General features: G+C 35.6%; 1 protein-coding gene across 1 annotated transcript in view; it reads right to left on the reverse strand.

The window, feature by feature from the left end:
• Positions 1-15,327: 15,327 nt before the first annotated feature.
• LOC150105724 (cadherin-related tumor suppressor-like) overlaps positions 15,328-22,973 on the reverse strand; it is a 72,893-nt gene continuing 65,247 nt past the window's right edge. Inside the window, exon 9 of the mRNA XM_090394538.1 lies at positions 15,328-18,379. Coding sequence (XP_090250664.1) covers positions 16,716-18,379 — 1,664 coding nt within the window. The 3' untranslated portion in view covers positions 15,328-16,715. The remainder of the gene's footprint in view (positions 18,380-22,973) is intronic.

The following is a 22,973-nucleotide window of genomic DNA, read 5'->3' on the forward strand; positions in this document are numbered from 1 at the left end:
AATTCAGATGAATCAGCTAAGAGAATTGTGTTTGAAGGAATAAAGTTGCAAGCTTAGATGTCTTGTAATGTCTCAAAGACATTATCTAGATGATTTCAAGTTTGCAACTTTATTTCAAGAATTATTGGAAAGCTTGAAGAAGGCTGCAGAATTAATGATATTGCCAGAGAGTTTGGAATCTCACACAGCATTGTATCCAGGCTCTGGGAAGCATTTCAGCTCGTCAGAGCCTGGGAATCAACAATGGAATGTATTCCTGTGGTGGCTCATAAGAATTTGAGCCACCACAGGAATACATTCCATTCCACAGGAGGGGCTGCAGTGCTACCAGCCCAAACTGCACATAAATCATGCATTACTCCCACTAGGTAGTTTAGGTGCAGTCTACATTGAATGCAGCTCCAGCATTGAGTATACTAGCCAGTACTGATACTAGCGCTGGCCCGCACAGCACATTGACCATTGCAAAATACAACTATTGCTACAAAATGAATTATATAAAATACTATGAAGTGGTATTGTATTACAAACAAGAAAATAATGGCTTTTAGATAAATATATAAAAATTTCAGAATGGCAATAATTAAACAGGAACTTTCATTTTATACTGGAGGGGCTGCAGCCTTGCATCCCTTATAGATGAGCTGGCACTGATGTATTACTAATTATATATTGGGTTTTATCCTTTATCCAAGTGTAAGCAAACAAAGTTTGCACCTGAAGTACTTTCAGGACTGGGGCAACTCGCAGTAAAGGTGGTATAAGTTCTCATCACTTCCTAAGTATCTCCCATAATGCAAAGCACATCTCCTTGCAGACATGTATAATCAGGGCCAGTGGAAGCGGGCATGCAGTGCATGTGGGTGCCGCCATGAAGGGGGTGCTGCTGCCGGGGGCATGGTTAATAAGTTCATTTTTAGGAAACAATATTTTTAATCATAAAAACAAAAAAATCTTAGAATGATCAATATTAAAATAAATAAGGCTGGATACACCAAATAAAAATTTAAAAAAATTGCATATTGCTGCCTCTTTGATCAGCCGGCTGTTTACAATTTTGCAGCGAGAGCAGGCTAAACTTGCCTGCAGAATGCTGTCTCTACTATAGTCTATCTAAAGTGAAACGGTGAATGGTTTTTATGCGCAGAAACGAATTTTCGTACAAAACATTTGTTGCTAGTTAGCCAGTCATATGGTACGCATCTCAGTAGGCTACTGACAGCAGCGCAGTGCGGACTATTATTACGTCTCTGTGTTGTGTTCTGTAATAATTTCTTGTGGGTATAAAATAGAAATGGAATCAAAAATTAAAAAAAAAGTTATCCAGTGCACAAAATCGTAAGCGTCATGCTGCGATAGAAGCAGTTATTAAGAAACAAACTGGGGCTCTTAATAAATTTGTTAAAATATTAAAATATTCTGATGCAGATCGTAACCAACTCAATACATCAGAAATCAGAGTTGAAGAACCGTGCATATCTTCCAGTTTTCATGAAAGTACTATTGCAACTGAAAAAGATAACAAGATGCATGATTTAAGTGAAAAACAGTTAGGAGAAATTTAGTTGTAGTTGACCATGAAACTAACACATTGTTAGTCTCTGTAAATTTAGAAGATCCAGGTGAATGGGGAAATATTGATGAAAAATTACGAGTTGTTTTAATTGAAATGGGACCTGTTCAAAAGAAAAATATAATATATCCTAGAGATACATAGGGCGTAAATTTGGCAACACGTATTATAATAGAAAAATGGAAAACGGGGAGCTCGTGCCAAGAACATGGCTCATTTATTTTGAAACTTTAAATTCTGTTTTTTGCTTTTGTTGCAAACGTTTTGCACCTCTGAATCAAGTAGTCTTGTAGAAGGTTATAACGATTGGAGAAATTTAAGTAAAACTTTGTATAAACATGAGACTTGTTTAACTCACATGAAAAATTTCTTAAAATGGAAGGAACTTGATAAAAATTTAATAATCAAAACTGCTATTGATTGCCAGACTCAAAGCATGTATGAAATGGAAAAGAAACATTGGACGAGTGTTTTAGAACGCGTGATTGAAATTATAAAATTCCTTGGTAGCCAAACTTTAGCTTTTTGCAGATCATCTGATAAATTATATGAAAGGAATAACGGCAATTTTTTAAAATTAGTAGAATTGTTTGCGAAGTTTGATCCCATTATGGAAAAATCATGTTGAAAGGGCCCTACATCGAAACAACAAAGAACACTATTTGAGTAAAGACAGACAAAAGGAAATATTGGAAACTTTAAGTAACGCAATCAGGGATACAATTTTATTATCAATTCGAAAATCTAAATATTATTCCATAATTTTAGACTGCACACGTGATGCAAGTAAAACAGAACAAATGACCATTATTATTTGCTTTGTTTCCTGTGACAATGGAATTGTCAAGATCAGGAAAAACTTTTTAGGTTTTGTAGATATATCAGATTCCACAGGACGTGGTTTATGTGCAACAATAATGGAACAACTGGAAACGTGGAACATTCCCATTGAAGACATGCGAGGTCAAGGGTATGACAATGCGGAAAATATGAACGGGAAAAAAATATGGGCTCCAAAATTTCCTTTTGAACAAAACTCCTTGAGCTTTTTACATGCCATTTGCTGCTCATACTCTAAATTTAATCATATCATTAACGATTCAGCCAAAGTGAATGCAGATACAATTAGTTTCTTTGCAGTTATTCAAGAAATATACAATTTCTTTTCATTCTCTTACAAACATTGGGCAATCCTTTTAAAGTTTGTAAAAAATTTAACATTGAAACAGCCATCAAAAACGCGATAGGAAAGTAAAATTAATGCAATCCGCCCTCTACATATCAGTTAGGAGAAATTTACGATGCACTTTTTGAAATTTTAAATAATGAAAATTTTAATAAAGAAACTCAGCATGAAGCACAAACATTATGTGCTAAAATAAAGGACTACAAATTTATTTGTTCTCTTATAACTTGGCATGATTTACTCAACAGAATAAACCTGTGAGTAAAATGCTTCAAGACAAAAATATGAACATTACACTTGCTTTACAATCTGTCGAAAAATATTCTTACAAGAGTATCGATCAGATACAAATTTTAAAGAAGTTCTAAAAGAGGTAGATGGAGAACAAGAATTTAAAACTGGTACGGAAGTTCGATGACGAAAGAAGACACGACAATTTGACTACGAGCATCAGCGAGTAGTGAATGTTCCTTTTCCAAGCTGACATTGATTAAAACCTACTTAAGAGCAAGTATGTCACATAAAAGGCTTGTTAGTTTGGAGTTAATAGCTATTGAAAATGATATATGTGCGGAATTAGACATTAAGACCATTATTTCTAATTTTGTGAATATGAAATCAAAAATCCTGAAATTTTAATTTAAAAAATTTCAAGTATATTTATGTAATTTAATTATCTATGTTATTCTGTAAAGATGTTATTTTTTGAATACTTATAGTAAATATTCTAATTATTTCGGAATTCTTTTATTTTCCCATCTATCTTGAGTTTCAATTATTTTCCCTAAAGATAGTTCCACTTATAAAAATTATTAAAAAATTTTTACAAGTTACTAAGAATTTACTAACTTGTAAAATGAAAGAATTTTTTAAACTTTAGTTCAAATAAATTTTAACTTTAATTAAAATTCATTTTAATTTTGTTAGCGATTTGGGTTGGTGAGAAGGCCTGAATATAATCCCTGTATCATTATATTCAACAATTAAAGTGAATTGGCTTTGTCAAAATTTGCATTAACTTTTAAGAATTTTTTGAATATTTCAGGTTTTTAACGATTATCCTGCCTAGTCAACACCCCTGGTTCGTTACATTTAGCGAACCAATGTGTGACTGTTCTGTCAAAATTTATTTAAGAAATTTCAAATAATTTAAATTTTTATTATCGTGAAAGAACCACACATGCCCAGATCGTTACAGGGGCACTTTGAAAGAAATTGCATGCAGGCGCCAAAGACCCTAGCACCGGTTCTGTGTATAATGCTATGCATTAAGGGAAGGGCCACTACCCAGACCAGTTTCGACCTTTATTGAGGTGCTGTTTAAGTAAAGACCTCTCTAAAAATTAGGCAATTCCCCCAGAACACTCCCCACGAGTGACCGAAGGACCGTCCACTCAGCGGTAGCTCCACTCAGTGACAGGCTCACTCCACCACCAAGCAGAGCCATAATCTCAGCAGTGGCTCCACTCAGAGACAGGCAAAAACCTACCCTCAAGCAGAGCTTCTCACATCTCAGGGAAAGCAACCACTTCTGCAAAAAGCACATCAGTGGGAGCCAGACCCAGAGGTGGTGATAATAAGGTGAAAGTAATGGAGAAGTCATATTTACCTATATGAGTTGCCAACGCACCGGTGTCACAACCTATTATTAAAATTCTCTGGATTAGAGATAAGTTTATGGAAGTTTTTTCACTTGGCTATGCTACTAATTATATATTGGGTTTTATCCTTTGCTTTGCATTATGGGAGATACTGAGGCAAGTGATGAGAACTTATACCACCTTTACAACGAGTTGTCCCAGTCCTGAAAGTACTTCAGGTGCAAACTTTGTTTGCTTACACTTGGATAAAGGATAAAACCCAATATATAATTAGCAACATAGCATAGCTAAGTGAAAAAACTTCCATAAACTTATCTCTAATCCAGGAATTTTAATAATATGGTGTGACACACTTTGACAACTTGTATAGGTAAATATGACTTCTCCATTATTTCCACCTTAGTAACACCACCTTTGGGTCAGGCTCCCACTGATGTGCTTTTTGCACAGAAGTGGTTGGGGCAATGCTGTAGCAAATGAAGGCTTAACTGAGGCTTGGAGTTGCTGCTGCACCTGGGAGGGGGGGGTAATGAATGGCAAGGCTGTAGTCCATGAAGTTAACTGAGGCTCGGCTATTGCTGTTACCCCTCAGATGACATATGAGCAAATGAGCGGCTCTGCTCAGTGGTTGGGTGAGTCTGTCACTGGGAAGAGCCAATGCTGAGAGTTCTTGGTGATGGGATGAGCCTATCACCTAGAACAACACCGAGTTAAAAGGTCCTTCTGGTCACTTGTTGGGTGGCCTGGGGGATCTGATGAGTTTTTGCCCTGAGATGTGAGAGGTTCTGCATGGGGGGATAGGTTTTTGCCTCTGAGTGGGCCACTGCTGAGATTATGGCTCTACTTGGTGGTGGTGGGGTGAGTCTGTCACTGAGTAGAGCCACCACTGAGTTAGACAGTCCTTTGGTCACTTGTAGGAAGTGGTCTGGGGGACTGCCTAATTTTTAGAGAGGTCTTGACTTAAACAGCACCTCAATAAAGGTCGAAACCGGTCTGGGTAGACATGTATAATGCATAGCATTATACATGTCTGCATGGAGATGTGCTTTGCATTATGGGAGATACTAAATAAGTGATGAGAACTTATACCACCTTTATCACGAGTTTCCCCAGTCCTGAAAGTACTTCAGGTACAAACTTTGTTTGCTTACACTTGGATAAAGGATAAAAACTCAATATATAATTAGTAGCATAGCCAAGTGAAAAACTTCCACTGATGTGTTCCAGACATTTGTAAGAGGTTGCCTCGCTCTAATACAGCATGAAGACAGATTTTTGCTTATAACAGCAAAACGTTCAGCTTCCATTCAAGCATACGTGGATATCTTGATAAACTTTGGGAAAGATGTCTGCAAACAAATAGGCCAATGCGTCTGAAGGCATATAGTCTACGTCCGTTTATTCACAGTGCATCGTAAGGCATGTTTTCAGTGGCTTCGTATCCATAAAAATTGAACAAGACACCAATGGGCTAATGTACTCTTTACAGTTTCAGTCTTTTCTCTAATTCTAGATGACATTTGATCTGGAGTAAAAGTGGTACTACTTACCATTGTAAAAATGTTCTTGAAAGGGATAGATACTGCAGTGCTGGTGTCAGGATGAGGGGAGCCATTATGCTTAATGAATGCATTGAACTACAAGTGCTGAAAAAAGGGAATATAACTGCTGAACGATATTGCAATGAATTTCTTCAACATCATATTTGATTGTTCTGTTGTGCTGTAGGCAAAGAATTCATTTTTATGGATGAGAATGCCATACCACCATCATACCCAAGCAGTGGACTCGTACGCTTTGTATCCATCATATATTTCAATGTAATATGAATGGTATTACAATTTTAATATGCACTTCACATCCATAGTAACTTGGACATATATATATATATATATATATGTCCTAGCCAGTAGCATGGTTAATATAAGAACTGGGGAGCATGCTGGCCATGCTTCTCAGGTCTCAACCCCCATAGAACACAATTTAGAATTCAGTAGGGAGACACATTGCTGCTCAAAATTCTCCTCCAGAAAACAAACTAGGCCTTATCCTTGCTCTGAAGGAGGAGGAGTGGGACAATTTGCCTCAAGAACACCTGAATCACTTGGTGTTAGGCATGGTACAATGTTATAATAGCTGTAATGCTATTACTTATTGTAACTTCAATGGTGCAAAATGTAAGGCAGTGTACTTTGAGTTGAAAAAATTACGTTTCTATTATATTGATGGTACTGGATTACAGGAAATTTATGAGACTAGTGATCTTGGAGTAGAGGACAGCAATTTAAAGTTCAAAGGACATATTGCAAAAGTTTGCAAAAATAGCTTAAAGGATTATTTGTTTGTTGAACATATTAACAAGTAGAGATAGGGAGACTATTATCCCTCTTTACAAGGCTATTATTTGGCTGCATCTTGACTACTGTGTGCAGATTTAGTCACCTAGGTTTCTTGGAAATGGAGATGATTTAGAGATGAGTGATGAATCTGACATGTCTGTGGAATGTTACCTATGAGGATAGATTGAAGGTGTGTGGATTGCAGAGTTTAGTTAATAGGTAGAGGAGAGGGAAATGATAGAAACTTATAAGTTTCAAAAGGATTCTATAAGATTGACAAAAAAGAAATTTTTCAATTTGTGAGGAGTAGAGGGAGAACAAGGAATTGTCCCTGGAAGTTGTGTAAGAGTGTGGTTAGTAGATGTGTAAACCAGATTCCTGCTTGGAGAGTGGCAAATATGAGTGGAATGGTTTGCCAGAGATGGTTGTGATGAGTGCTCTGATGTTGAATAAATTAAGGAAAGGTATGATAGGTGTTGTGTGAATAATGGTTAGCATTGGTCTCCAACAATGAATCTTTTGCTTTCATTGAGAAACCCTTTAATAACAATAATAATTATCTAATGATAATCCAGAAATCCCACTAGAGTCAATTTTTGAACCACTTGTTTGCAGTCTCCTTCAGATTCCAATAAGCATAAAGTTATCAGTTTCATATTAAGCAAAGAGAATGAACACTGTTATGTCAAGTTATATGGGGTATGTTGGTTTAAGAAATATTTACTGGATTGGTGACATAGCTGCATATTAATAAAAATATTTGTCAAGAAATCTCTTCCATAATATTGGCTTGAGTGTATATGCTTCTAATACTTATATAGATGTTAGCCAGAACTAGAGACATACAACTCACCATGACCAAGTCAAGATTAACATATTGGTAACCCTCGTATAATGCGGTTTCAATATAACGTGGTCTACAAATTGTAGTAACCCTTGTTCAATGCGATACTTATACAATGCCATTTCGATATAACACGGTCTACAAATTGTAGCAACCCTTTATATTTTCATATATTTTTCACTGTGCAACTTAAAAATCAAATTTTATCTTCGTTAAATTTTTGTCTGCCTGTATTGTGCATGTAGTTATAAGTAGCGAATTTATATTAGGGAATTTATATTTGGTTTTCCAAGTGTTTTGTACCCAATGTAGAAAGTTACACAAAGAAAAAGAATATTGACTTCAAAATTCTACTATTTTTAGATATCGCTTAAATTTGTTAGGCCACCTAACAAATTTAAGCGATCCAAAAATTAAAATAAGTTTTTTGCCGCCTAATACTACTTGATGTATTCAACCACTCGACCAAGTAATAATATTAACATTTAAGTCATATTCGTTGAACATTCCAATTAATTTTGGAAAAAATGGGATCTAATACAAACATGGCACTGCTTCAAGCATGGAAAGAGTTTTCAATATTGAATTGTGTGAAAATTATTTCTCTGTCCATTAAGGAATTACAACCCTCTACACTGAATGCCTGCTGGAAAAAAATATGGCCTAAAGTCGTTCTGGAACAAACTTTCGTACCTCCAGTGGATGAAGAGCTATGTCATATAATAAACGTCGCACACATTTTTGGTGGAGAGGACTTTTGTAAACAAAATTAATAAGAATATTTTATTAATTTCCCTATCAATTAGTGAATTAATTGATAGGGAAACAGATTTAAATGAGGGGGAACTGGTACAATTAATAGATGAAGTCGAACCAAATGGCATGGGAAGTTCTGCTGAAGATTCTGATTGTGATGAATCGGTAGAGAATTCAGTTTAAAAGAAATTTAAATGGACTTGGCAAGAAAGTTAGGAAGTTATTTTATGGATAATGATCGCTCAGTATCCAAACAATTGGATATTTGTTTAGCTCGTTATTATGAACTTAATAAAAAAAATTGCAGCTTAGTGGTAAGCAAGGTCCTATTACTGACTTCTTGATAACTAAACCAGCCAAAGTATGCAATGAGAATTATATAAGTGATGTCCAAGAGATTTCAAGTGATGATGACGTCCAGCCACTCGTAAATAATGAACATCTACAAAATGTTAGTTTTGAAGGCAGTGATAATGATTAAAATATGAATTTTTTTTATTTTGCCTAAAACATTTATTGCATTATGTGCAATGAAGTTTACGTACAATTTGTAATTTTTATAATTTTATACTATGTATTTGTTTCATAGTTTATATGTTTTCTTAATTTACATGAATTACCTGAATTAAATAAAAATATTTTTTTGTTGATTATGTCATTGTTGTTTATATAAGTAAAAAAAAAAAAAAACGATTTCGGAACATAACAACCCTACTTTTTCTATTTGATCTGAGTCTCGCATAATGTGATTTATATAACGTGGCATTTCTAACAAGCATCTTCAGACCACAAAATAAAACCATGTCTCTCTCTCACACCACACCACACCACACAACTCAATCATATTGCTGTAGTAGCAATTCAAATTTTAACCAAAAAGGAACATATCCTAACAGGGAGGAGGATTCCAAAGCTCCTCCACTCTTATAAAAGATAAAAACTAAAGAAATTAATTCAGAGAAGTCACGCAAAATGAGGTCTTAGAATAACTGTCTCCCAGATCTTTGGCAAATTTAAGCCATACTTGTTGAGGTAAGTGGAATGTCTCATAGCTGATGCTGATTCTAAAAATAGGCTCAGAGACCAATAGTGATGTTTATGCACTGCAGCTATTTTTTTCCATTAAGTACTGTGGGAAGAAATATTTAGAAATACCTGCCAGTTCTAACTTGCCATACAGATGATTGCAAATATAGTTTTTAATGTTCTTCATGATACATTTAGACAGACTAATAGATCTCTTCTGCTTGAAAATACAAAAATCAAGCTTCTCATGACGTCACTTATGAGGATGAAATATGTGGATGAACTGTTCACTAAATACAATACTGTGACAACAGCAGTCACCAATCTACCATTTTTATCAGTTAACATCATTCTACCATAATTCTTCTTTTTTTTCTACATGTCATATATTGAAAGATGCTGTAGAATTTTTCTTGGTGTGATTGGCTAATTTCTGCATATACTGCGCCTTTGCTGTCCTTACCAAGTGAGTCACTTTCTTGGCCTGCTCTTTGTACTCTTCATCCAACTGATAATTACCAGTATTTAACTTGCTAGCTCTGTAGTGCCTTCTTCTTGCATGCTTAATCTCTTCATTCATCCATTTCACACCTACCTATCAGCCTTTTGACTTTTGGAACACATTCACATATTGCTGCCTGTTGAACAGCTCTTAAGTATCCAAGGCATATTTATCTCCTTTCTGCTTAACTCCTCATTCCATGCTGTCTTCTAAGCTTTTCATAATCACTGTCTGACCACAGATGCAAGACCCTAGTCTGGCACTTGCCAAGAAGAGTCAATTCATGTTGAAGGGGGAAAAGAAATAAGCTGATGTACGAATTAGTCACAAACATGCAAAATCACGTGCTTTATATGTAAAATTTTCCGTAAAATACGTAAAATATATGTAAAATTGTTGGGTCAATAAACTCAACAGGTGAGTTTATTGACCTGAAATAACAGACAAAAACAGATAAAAGAAGAGTCAGAAATAACAGACAAAACATTTTGTCTGTTATTTCTGATGGTCCTGGCATTCAAAAAATAAACACAGCAATTCATTTTCTCTAACCATTCTTACTCATGCCACCTCAGCTGTGATTTCCTCACGTGTCTATATATGCCCACTCACCTTTATTACCACTTAACTCTATATATCTACTCAGATTGAACTACATCCCCCTTTTGTCCCAGACTATCCCATTCCCATGCTTATCATCTCCATACATGCATTCTCTGCTGTTTCTAGAATTACTCTCCTCATGTCACATCTATTATTATTATTATTCAGGCCTCCATGGAGTCAAAAGACTCATCGTGGGAGGTCCTTCCTAAGAAACACAAAGTCTATCAAGACTCATCGAGGGGGAGGTCCCCCCCCCTAAGAAACACAAAGTCTATCATACCACTCCTTGAACTCATTGACCGTTCTTGCTCTCACCACTCCATCAGGCAATGCATTCCATGGTTCAACCACCCTCCATGCAAAGAAACCACTCCTCACAGTTTTCTTTCGTAACTTCCAGGGATGGCCTCTTGTCATCAAGCCTTCCCACTGTTCAACCAAGTGAAAGAACTCCCCAGTGTCAACCCTCTAACCACCTCTCAACAGTTTAAAAGTCTCAATCATATCATCTCTCTTTCTTCTATCCACCAAACTCTGCAGTCCACATTCCCTCAGCCGATCCTCATAACTATCGTTGTACAGTCCTGAAACCATCTTTGTTATCTGTCTTTGTACCCTTTCTACAGTTAATTTATCCCCTTCAAATCCTGGGGACCAAATCTGAGAACAATAGTCCAAGTGTGGTCTGATCAGGGTCTTATACAACGGAATGATGACTGTTTTATCTCTGCAGGTCAGTGTCCTTCTCATTATTGTAACAATCGCCTGTGTTACGTTTGCCACCTTTGCAATATGTCCCCTAAATTTCAGGTTTCTATGCCATCTGAATTTCTCCCACCCCATTCATCTTGTATTCTGTTCTCTTACCCTCATCTCTCATGCTGCTATTATCTTCATTCACAAATATACTTCAGCTTCATCTGTTCCACTTCAACTGTTATGTTCCACGTAGTTTAGTTTTCAACTTATATTGTAGCGGTTCTTGCACATTTTTTTTTTTTTTTTTAATAATGTTGCAGTTCATGTTTGCCTTTATTGTATTTATTTTTATGCAGTTTTACCCAGAAGCCACAAGTATTAGTGACAAAACTAGTCGGTTTCATTATCTTTATATATTTAGACCAAATTAAAACCTAGTTTATTTTATTTTATAATTATGCTCCTTTCTCCTTATAAGTATTTTTCTATTTTTACTTTCACTATTCTGAATAATGATTTGTTTCCATAATCACCTCTAGCTTGCTTTTGCTCACCTACTTCTCACATCCAACACCCCTATTCAACTTCCCTTCCCTTCCAGAAAATAGACCTTGTGTACCCTCCCATTCACCACACTTTTAATAATGGAATCTCTATACATTGACACTCTTGAATCATTCACTGGCTCTTTTTCTCTACTTTCTTTCATTCTACCTGCCAAATTTCTAATCCTATTATTGTGCTAAATCTCATCTCATTTCTTATCCTGAACAACTCATTCTTCAATCTTGCATTCCTTTCACCCTACATTTGCTCTTTTGCATTTTGATAATCTCTCTTTTGTTCCCACAATTACACTTATTTTTGTTCTATCTTACACACTATTCTCTTTCTTTCCCACAGTTATGCTTGTTTTTGTTTCATGAATCTCTTTTGCAGTCATAATCACATTTTTAATACTTATTTCCTTGCTCACCCTTATACCATTCAGTCCTTGTTCTCTACTTTCATTCATTGAAGCTGCACAGTCCATCAAAATACTGCATTTTTCTGCAGATATACTTTCTCATTTCTCTTAAATTAAAGATGCCAAGAAATTATATTCTTGGTTTAATCCTTTATCCAAGTGCAAGTAAACAAAGCTTGTGTGTGAAGATCTTCACAACTGAGCTAATTGTATATAGAAGCAAATGACATCACATCAGTTGTCTTAGTATCCCATAATGCAATGCACACAATCTTTCAGACATATAATACTATGCATTATGAGAAGAGCCATCACCAAGACTGATTTTTTGAGGTCTCATTAATCTCATCATGTTGAAATGTCATATAGACTGGGATGCTGCCCAGTTGACAAGCCCTCCTACTCTTTTCATCATGGAACAAGGAAAAACAGTGAAAAGTCAGCTACTAGAACTCAACAGAATTCAGAACTATCAATGCAAAAGAAACAGAACTGGCAGAATTAGTTTAGCTTTGTTTAAATCATAGACCTTGTTTATTCAGCAAGGATATTACGTGACACTGAATCACATATTCATAGCCGATATATATATTTTGACTGCAAAATATCAAAACCATCACTTCATGTAACATATAAATTATTATAAATTCAGGGTATAGAACTTCTTTTTGAAAAGAATAAATAATAAATTTATGTATTAGACCATAAGACTATGAGATCTGATATACATATGTATATATATATTATTATTATTATTATTATTAAACAAGACCTCAGGGAGTCAAAGACTCATCTAGGAAGTCCTTTTATCTCACACACATCTCATCATACCGGGTCTTAAACACATTCAAACTCCTTGCAGACACCACACTCTCAGGCAAGGCATTCCAATCATTCACAACTCTGCACGAAAAAAACCTGCCTCTCACTCCCCTACTCACACCCTCTTTATACAGTTTCCAGGGATGACCTCTGGTTCTCCCCTGATCTCCCACTATTCGCTGTAGAACTTCTCCACCATTGATCCTATAGCAACCCCTTACCAACTTGTAGGTCTCTATCATATCTCCCCTCTTCCTTCTCTCCACTAGTCTCTGCAAATTACATCTTTTCAATCTTTCCTCATACTCGACATTCCAGAGGTCAGAAACTACCTTAGTCAGTCGCCTTTGGACCCTTTCCAACATCTCTTCATCCTTCTGAAAACCAGGTGACCAAATCTGGGCACAATAGTCCATGTGTGGCCTAATCAAAGCCTTATACAATGGAACAAGAATCTCCCTACTTCTACACGTCAGTGTCCTCCTCATCATTCCCAGAAGTCTTTGTGTTGTCTTCACAATTTTGGCGATGTGACCCCTAAATTTTAGATCCTTATCCACTATCACTCCCAGATCTCTTATTTCCTCTACTTCCAACAATATATTCTTACCAAGCATAAATTCTGCATCCCATCTTTGTTTTCCAAATTTTAAAACCTTACATTTTGCAACATTGAACTCACATCCCCATTTGCTTGCCCAATCACTCAATTTATTCAAGTCTTCTTGCAAGGCCACAACATCTTCACTACTCTTTATGGTTCGTTCCAACTTTGCATCATCTGCAAACAACTGAATATCTCCATCCAAATCTTCGCCAATATCATTAATATACAAGTTAAATAGTAATGGCCCTAAAACAGATCCCTGAGGCACTCCACTGTGACTTTCCTTTTCCTGGATATTGCACCCCCATACACAACTTGTTGATACCTATCAGATAGCCAGTCTCCAATCCAATGCACTAATCTAATATCCAACCCCATCTGCTCTAGTTTGACTGTCAACTTATCATGAGGCACTCTATCAAAAGCTTTGGCGAAATCCAAGTATATTACTGTGTATCCTTCTCCTCTGTCCAAGGAAGCAGTCACTTTATTGTAATAAGTAAGTAGATTACTAAAACACGACCTCCCTTTAGCAAATCCATGCTGTCCATCAAAGATTATACCATTGTTGTCAACCCAACTCTGGATTCTAGTTCTCACAAGCTTCTCCAACAACTTAACCACAACACCCGACACACAGATAGGCCTATAGTTTGATGCTTGAGCTCGATCACCTCCCTCATGAAGTGGCACAATCTTGCCCTCCCTCCACTCTTTAGGGACTTGACCAAGTGCAAGACTCGTATTAAAAAAATATGTCAAGGCAGGTGTCAACTCTCTGGCACACTCCTTCAGAATACGCGGTGATATATTATCAAGTCCCACAGCCTTATTTACATCTAGTTTACTCAACTCCCCAAACACCTCTTGCTCACTTACAGTCAGTCTCTCCTCCCCATCATCAACTGCTCTTAATCTCTCCATGAAGTCACATTCACAAGATTGAAAGATCTTTATGAACTGCTCATTAAGTATCTCCACCACACATTCTGCAACAGCTGTCTTTATACCATTTCCTCCAATCAATGTCATCCTTCCATAATCATTCTTTCTTTTGCTGGCTACATATCGAAAGAACTCCCTAGGATTCTTTTTAGCTTCATTAGCTAACTGCTGTTCATACCTCTCTTTAGCCACTCTCACCAACCAAGTCACTCTCCTTGCCTGGTCTTTGTAGAACTCATGAAATTGGTTACTTCCACTTCGCTTATGCAGCCTCCACAATGCCCTTTTTCTCTGTATTGCATGCTTAATCTCTTTATTCATCCATCTCACACCTAACTTATTTAACCTTCTCACCCGTGGTATACATTTAGACATTGCATCCACTAAATATTTTTTGAAAATCCCCCAAGCTGCATTGATCTCTTTTCCAGCTAACTCCTCATTCCATGCTACACCTGCAAGCTGTCTCCTGAGCTCTTCATAATCACCCCCCTTGTAGTTCCACATATAGATCTGTTAAAACTTGATGCAATCTTTTTTGTAATGTTTTTAACTCCCTGATTCTCTGATATGTAGTTCATCATGTTAGGTTCAACATGGCTGAATGTAGACTTTTTTTTTTTCAGCATACAAATATGAGGAATAATTTCTGACTAAAGCCAGAAAGTAACTAACAGAACACTGCTATGTATTTATTAAAACATGACTAGTTGTTTTGTCCTTATTATAAAGGACTTCTTCAGGTGTAAAAAATCACATAAACTGTTTATAAAATATGTAAACAAACTAGATTTCAGTGAAAATAAAAATACTGACATGTTGACAATACAGAAATAAAATAGAACACATTTAAAATGGTTATCACAAATCTTATTTATTAAAATTTATTAACGACTCATTGTAAACTCAGTGAAAACACCAAGTATAACACAACAGTATACACATGGATGGCACAAAATTGTGTTGTACAAAATTATACAAGTAAAGATTTCTCTCTTAATGGGAATGTAATTACATACAGTTCATGAAAGTTTAGCTTTATGCAGGCTAGTTTCTCAAGTCATATATTTAAATGGAGAAAACAGGTAATGACTTAGACTACTGTTCAGGAACCATTGTGGTATTTCTGAGGTGATGTTCTGACAACACATGGACAGCAAAAATGCTCCTTTCAAAAAAAAAATAATAATGATAAAAAATAAAAAATGATTTAGCACTGCAAAATTTTAATTTGGCAATTTTTTAATGGATGCCTCTTCATCCAAGTTCTACTGACTTGATTGAACAACAACATTCCCTAAAGAGTTCATTTTAGGTAAAATGGAGAATAAATGATTCTCCAGGTGACTAGGCTAAGTTATGAGGTACTTAAAGATGAGGGGAGGGGGGGGGGGTATACACCTTCCACGGTGTAGCAAAATGAGTATTCATGCAAAAGTCATTGTTTTCAAAGACAAACAAGAGTCTCTGCAATTCTAGAATAAACTGTTTGGTGCCTTTATCATTTGCACATATACATGTGCACACACAAAAGTGCGTGTGTGTGTGTGTGTGTGCACACACATACACAAAAAAATTCTACACAACTTTTAGCACTTTGATTATGAATATTAATTCAGTGTTTTCTTATCCATAATACACTTTCAGTATATTGTACACACTAGATTTCAGTCAACAATTTGAAAGATAACTTTCGTATAAATTATAATATGAAAGCTTGAAAAATATATGCTTCTTTCATGCTATAAAAATATTTGCAAAAACTTTTCAGTATATGCCAGAAAGAGGATAAAGATAAGGCACAATTTTAAGAAAGTTACATTAGAGGCAATTATTGCAAGTGTTGTAATAATTTAGGAGGGGGGGAAGAAATATATATATATATATATATATATATTTATATATATATATATATATATATATATTTCAAAGATTCACCTTTAAGAAAGTCAGTTGAATTGAATATGAACAAGAAAACATTTACAGATTCAAATTTAAAACACTTTTCACATAATTCTGTTTACCATTTTTGGAATCTTGATGATATTGCATTTCTCATAAAACATATTGCACAGGTAGTACTTTAGAATATAATTTTATATTATGCACCTTTGCAGAGTCATCTCATTTTGCATTTTCTTTTCATTGCACAAACCACAAATGAAGCTTAGTTCACATTTTTATGTTGGGGATGATATTTAATATAAAAATTACTATTCACAATAATTAACAACTTAGTTCTTTATACATAATCTTCATCTGTCTGTGAATGCCCTGCTCCTGCAGAACTCACTGTGTCTGGAAGCTGTTCAATGTCTTTAAATACACCAACCAAATTTTCAAAGTTAGGACCCCAGTTGAGCAAACAGTCCCAGCCTAACATTGAACCATTGGCTGGCTTATAGGAAGGCGGATTTGATGATTCATCATCTGATGCTACTAATGTACTGAATGACCCATGAAAAGAGTCAAATCCATCATAGTTTTTAGCATAGTCCTCATCATTTTCATTATCTTCCTCTGCAAGTTTTGAAAATATCATATTTCGTGGTCCAAATTCTCTGTGCACTTTGTCGTAATTATTATCGTATTCAAATTCCGAGCAAGTGAAAGAATCGTTCCCACTTTCATCTGTTGATGAATCTTGGGCTTCTAAAAGTTCTGTATTAGTTTCTAATAATTCTGCTAGCTTATGTTTTTCTGGATTATCATCACTGGATGAAGAAACAGCATCTAATGTACTAACAAGACTTAAGTTTCTTGGTCTAGCATTTAACCTTTCAATTTCTTCACTTGTGAGTCCCAAAGTCCTGCTGGTGTCACCTCTTTTCTTTTTACCAACAGATTGAGGTCCTGAATGCATGCTACTTGTGCTATGACTAAGATTACTGACTGGACTGTTTAAACTCCTGTCTGAATTTGTAAGAGGATCTTGAAATTGCTTTGAGCCTACTCCCTGAGAAGTTGCAAGAAGAGCCTTTTGCAGAGGCTTTCCACTTATATCCTGAAGAGTTAATATTCTTGGTGTTTGTTGTGAGAGTTCACTAGATGGACTAAGACGAGCAAGTGGTGTGTTTTGCATTTTAATAGATGATGGACTTTCTCTCTGAGGCAGAGGATTTGGTGCCTGATGTAAAACATTTCGTGGACTTTCCCTTACAGGATTAGTCTGAAAATGATGAGGACTATGGCGGTGACTATGTTTATGGTAGCTAGGAACTTGTGGATTTGGCTTATATTTATGCACATTACCATCTCTGAATCCCTTATAATGATATACAATATCAATATCTGAAGGTGCAATGCTACTGGCATTCTCTAAATCATAATGTTCTGGAGCTTCACAATCAGCATTATTTTGAACCCCAAGTGTTGGTTTAGGATTATCTTGCATAGATGGATCCTCTAACCTGTGAGCTGGAGAAGGTTTATTATGAATTTCCCGCTCAATTATATCTGGTCGTTGAGGACATTCTGCAGGATCTCGCTCTTTAAGCTTCTTTGGCACAAGGTCCTGAGGAATGTGATTTCGAATCACTTCATCTGGTGCTGATGTTTCCGTATATCCAGAACACTGATGACCTCTATGACCATCATTATTTGGATTGGCAAGAAAAGCATTTCCATTTTGCTTTATGTGACCAGGACCTTTATCTCTTTTCTGCTTTCTTCTGCGAAACACAAGGAAACTAACAAGGATAACCACAATAAGAATTATAAAGAACACTATAACAAGAATCACTCCAATGCTAAGGGGATCTGTTGCAGCATTATCTATGCTCAAGGCTTCACTATTACATTCACTATTGATGTTACCATGTGGCACAATTTTAAAATAGCTAGATGTTGAATTTTGAATCTGGACTTCACCATTAATTGTTATAAGTTTTACACAACCTTGAAAATCTGTAAGAAACAAACAAACAAAATTAATATATATATATATCTATATAATAGGTTAAAAAAGTAATTGAAAGAAAAACTGAATAATAAACTTTTGTGGATAGGCTGCTATTAAAAACCAGTCCTATCCCATAAAAGACAGGAAAAAAGTCAATAAGCCTGCAGGCTTGTTCTGGAGTCCTTCCTAAACAGATTTTTTTTTTTTTTCCCTCCTATTTAAGCCTCCAATATCTAGTAAGATGGTAGTGCAGTAGTGTCATCACATGAAATAAAAATCATTTACCACTTTTTATTTTTTATTATGATAATCTCGATAAATTTTCAAAACTAGTGTGCATTCAGAAAGTTTTACAAGCATTAGCACAATGGAATCAAAATTCAGACTATTAGGAATAAAAAAAATAGTGGTTATACTTACTAATCACCAGACCAGCTACTAGTTATTTTTAACTTGATCTAACAAAATTATTTATTTAGTTACTAGATTGGTAATTAACATGGAGCTTAGAATCAAACACCATAAAATGTTTTTTCATCATCATCAAATTCCTGACATGTACCCTCAAGGGGTGTACAGGATATAACAGTACTACATGAAAAAAACTTCATTTTTCCCCACTTTGTAAAATATTTTTTTAACAAAGTCCCATTAATTCAGCACTTGGATGTCAATGCAATCATCATCGTTTCCAATTCTTTAACCAGAAAAATGAATATTCAGAACAGCATATATAACGTTGCTAATATGATAGTAGTGGCACCTTCTTTCTGTTGAAAAATGAAGCTACTGAGTTCAGCTACTATCTAATATATCATGAGCACAAGTCAGCTGTGCTTAAGGTGGTATACCGAAGATAAGAATGAACCAATGATGCAGTTGAATAGAATGATGCACAAAAATATTTACTCTGGCCTGTATTTTTTTTTTTTTGCATGAAATCTGTCTTTTAAGAAATATCATGAACTGGTTTTAATTGGTGAGAAGAAATGCCACATTGAGAAAGTTTTAAGTGGTGATAATAAATGTATTGAAAAATAACTGGCCTGTTCATCATTTTCATTCTATTTCTTTTAGACTCATCAATACTACTAAACATGTATCAGATGGAACGTTCCCTCCAAAACATTCACATGGACCATCACAGCTGAATTAAATTTTTCATAAGACAATATGTACTGTGCCAATACACCACAGTATCAATAATGCCATGACTGAATGGTATTGATTATAGCATATACAAATACTGGTGGTGCTATCTAGTTTCAGCACATCACACTATAAGAGAAAAGAAGAGATTTTGCACCACCCTTTTCCAAGAATAACTTATTAACTTCATGCTGTTAATAAGTATTAAGGACCAATTGAAGTTTTCTTTGACACCATTCATATTAATCTCACATGAAAAGTTCCAAAATCTATGGCAGGTACAGCATAGGGGCTAAACTAATGCAGTCAGCAGAATGTTTAAAAGGCTGTTATCAAAGAATGAATAACTGACTATTAAGACTACTTAAAAGTTATAATAAATTGATTATATAATAACAAGTGCTGCTGCAAGCTTTGCATTACCAGACGCAACCACAGAATCCAGATAAAGAATATGTTTTGAATAATTTTCTGTGATTTCTGTGAATTACTGTATTTGCAACTCCCTATCCTATTTGCTCTAATTTATGTAACAGAGTGCCATGTGGTATCCTGTCAAATGGCTTTGCAAAATCCAGCAGTATTACCATATAGTTATTTCCTTTATCCAAACTGATTGTCACTTTATTACAAAACAAGTGAGCCAATTACAAAGGAAAGCCCTATCTTTCACAAAACCATGTTGCCTCCAACAGAGTATAATAATGGAGAAAGTTTTTTCACTTAATCATTAATTAAATTAAAAATGCCAAGAAATTATATTCCTGTTTAATCCTTTACCAAGTATAAGCAAACAAAATTTGCACATGAAGTTTCTTCCTGACTAGGCTACTTATATAAGAAGCTAATGAACATCACCTTAATTACCGACTTCTATATACAGATAGCCTAGTCATAATGAGCATCACATGTAAACTTTGTTTGCTTAAACTGGGTTAAAGGATTAAACAAGAATATAATTTATTTTCATTTTGAATTTTAATTAGTGTATCATATTCCTGCTCAACCAGCCCCAAATTTTTCATTTTATCAACTTCTCCAATATGTTAACTACCACTTCTGAGATACTTAAATTATTATTAGTAGTAGTACTGTTATTATCCGTCCGTGCGGTTAGCCTAGTGGCTTTGCGCTTCACAACCATATGCCTGGGGAAGGAGTGTCCTAGGTTCGATTCCCGTCGGAGACGTGAGGAGCTGAAGGATCTTCCTCAGCCATGGCCAAGTTAGCCGGTCTTGGGCGCGGGCAGTAGGGTTTTTTCCGCCAGTTTATCTGGGGTTTTTCATCCCGCAAGCAGGCAAACCGGCCCTGTGAACACACAGTGATACAGTCAAGAATACCTTGAGGCATAGGAGTGACCATTCAATCCTCGTATTTCGGTTACGAAATCCAAGCATGCTTGGAAGGTTGTGGGTCTTAAAGGCCTGTTAAAACCATTGAGATAGATAGACTGTTATTATCCTAAGACCCCAAGTAGTTAAAGACTCATCTAGAAGGTCTCTTTGTCATACAAACAGCTCATCGTACCTTCTCTTATTCAAATTCTCTCAGACAATGGATTCCAATCATTCACAACTCTCCATGCAAAAAACTTGCTTCTTACTCTCATGCTCACACCCTCCTTATACAGTTCCCAGGAATGACCTCTTGTTCTTCCCCGATCTCCCACCATTTTATGAAAAACCTTGTCAACATTAATTCTATAGCAACACCTTACCAACTTGCGCACTTCTATCATATCACCCCTATCTACTAGACTCTGTAGATTGGATCTTCTGAACCTTTCTTCATATTCCAACATTCCAGAGATCAGAAAAAATTACCTTAGTCAATTGCCTCTGGACCATTTCCAACATCTCTTCATCCTTTTGAAAAACCAGGTGACCAAATCTGTGCACAGCAGTCCATATGTGGCTTAATCAAAGCCTTATACAATGGAACTAGAATCTCCTTACTTCTACAAGTCAGTGTCCTCCACATCAATCCCAGAGTGCTATCATCAATAGCACTCCACCTCCCTTTTTACCCTTTCTATCTTCTTGAAATACACCATATCCTTTCATTTCTATTCCTGCCAGGATGTCATTCTCATCCAACCACATCACACTTATTCCAACAATTTTTATGTCAACAAATTCAATCAGTGCAACCATTTCATTTGCCTTGTTTCTTATACTTCTAACATTTGCATACAAACATAACAGCTTATTCCTGGATCTATAACCAGTTTTACTGATACTACTTATTAGATGTGATTGCTCATTTTCTATTTCTATCTTGGAGCTTCCTTTATACAACAGAATTATTTTGCTCTTTTTCTGATGGCTGTAAATACAGCATTAAGGTTCTGCACTACTGTAAGCATCTCTAACTTATCTACCTCTATTCTGAGATCAGTCAGTATCACATCTGAAACTGGAACACCTCCATCTGGATGGTACACCATTGGAAACTGATCAATCGGTAACTCATCTATTTCATTTGCTTTTGTTACCTCTCTGTTATCAGCACACATTAAAATTATTCTTCCTTTTACTCACTACATAGGGAAAGAACTCATTTAGTTTTCCTTTAGTTACACCAGCTAGCTTTATCTCATAATTAGCTTTGGCCTTCCTTGCTATGTTGGTCACCCTTCTTACCTGCACCTTGTACTGCTCATGAACTTGTTGATCATCTTTCTCTTTAAATACTCTCCACAAGTTTTTCATTTTTTGCATCTCCTGCTTAATGATGCTTCTTATCCATCTAAATCCTAATGATATCCCATGGCACTGCTCTAAGCTGACCTCTCAGTTTGTCAATCACCTGATTTGTAATTCCACATTTTTTTTTCTTAAGGGAAATTCTTTCTTAACTAAAAATTTTGCAGGTCAGGTCTCTCAAGTCAAGACTACAAGATTGCTCTCTTCCCATTCAGAGACAGTGTGGCTACCTTGGTTACTGACAAGTTACTAACAGTTTTCTTTGTGCTAAATGATGGAAACAGGGACATATTTCTGTAGTCAAGGAAGTTATGTTCAGAAATTGATTGATTGATTGATTTGGGATTTTATGGTACAACAGCAAAGGTCACACTGCACCAGGACATGGGTTACAGCAGTACACAGGGTGTTGGAAGGGAAATAAATAAATAGTTACAATAAATAAAATAATTTATTTATAAGATAATTTAGTATTTATAATGTAGCATCTACATAATATACAAATCCATGATCATTTAATAAATTAATGCTTTTTAAAAATTAAAATCTTGTGCAATCTGTCTGAGTCTGATAACACCAGACTCTGAACATATCTCCTCTTCAGGAACATCTAGGGGATCCCGCTCTGAGATCACTCCTCTACAGGAATTGAGCATCTTATGGGGTGTAACTCTATTATTGGTATTTCATTGATGTTGCTCTGAGTAGTTTTTCAGAATGTTGTTCACGTGATCTTTCTATGAGG

The sequence above is a fragment of the Typopeltis vanoorti genome, chromosome 6 (assembly GCF_054136105.1).
Source record: "Typopeltis vanoorti isolate ZY-2024b chromosome 6, IOZ_Tvanoo_1.0, whole genome shotgun sequence".
Lineage (NCBI taxonomy): Eukaryota > Metazoa > Arthropoda > Arachnida > Uropygi > Thelyphonidae > Typopeltis > Typopeltis vanoorti.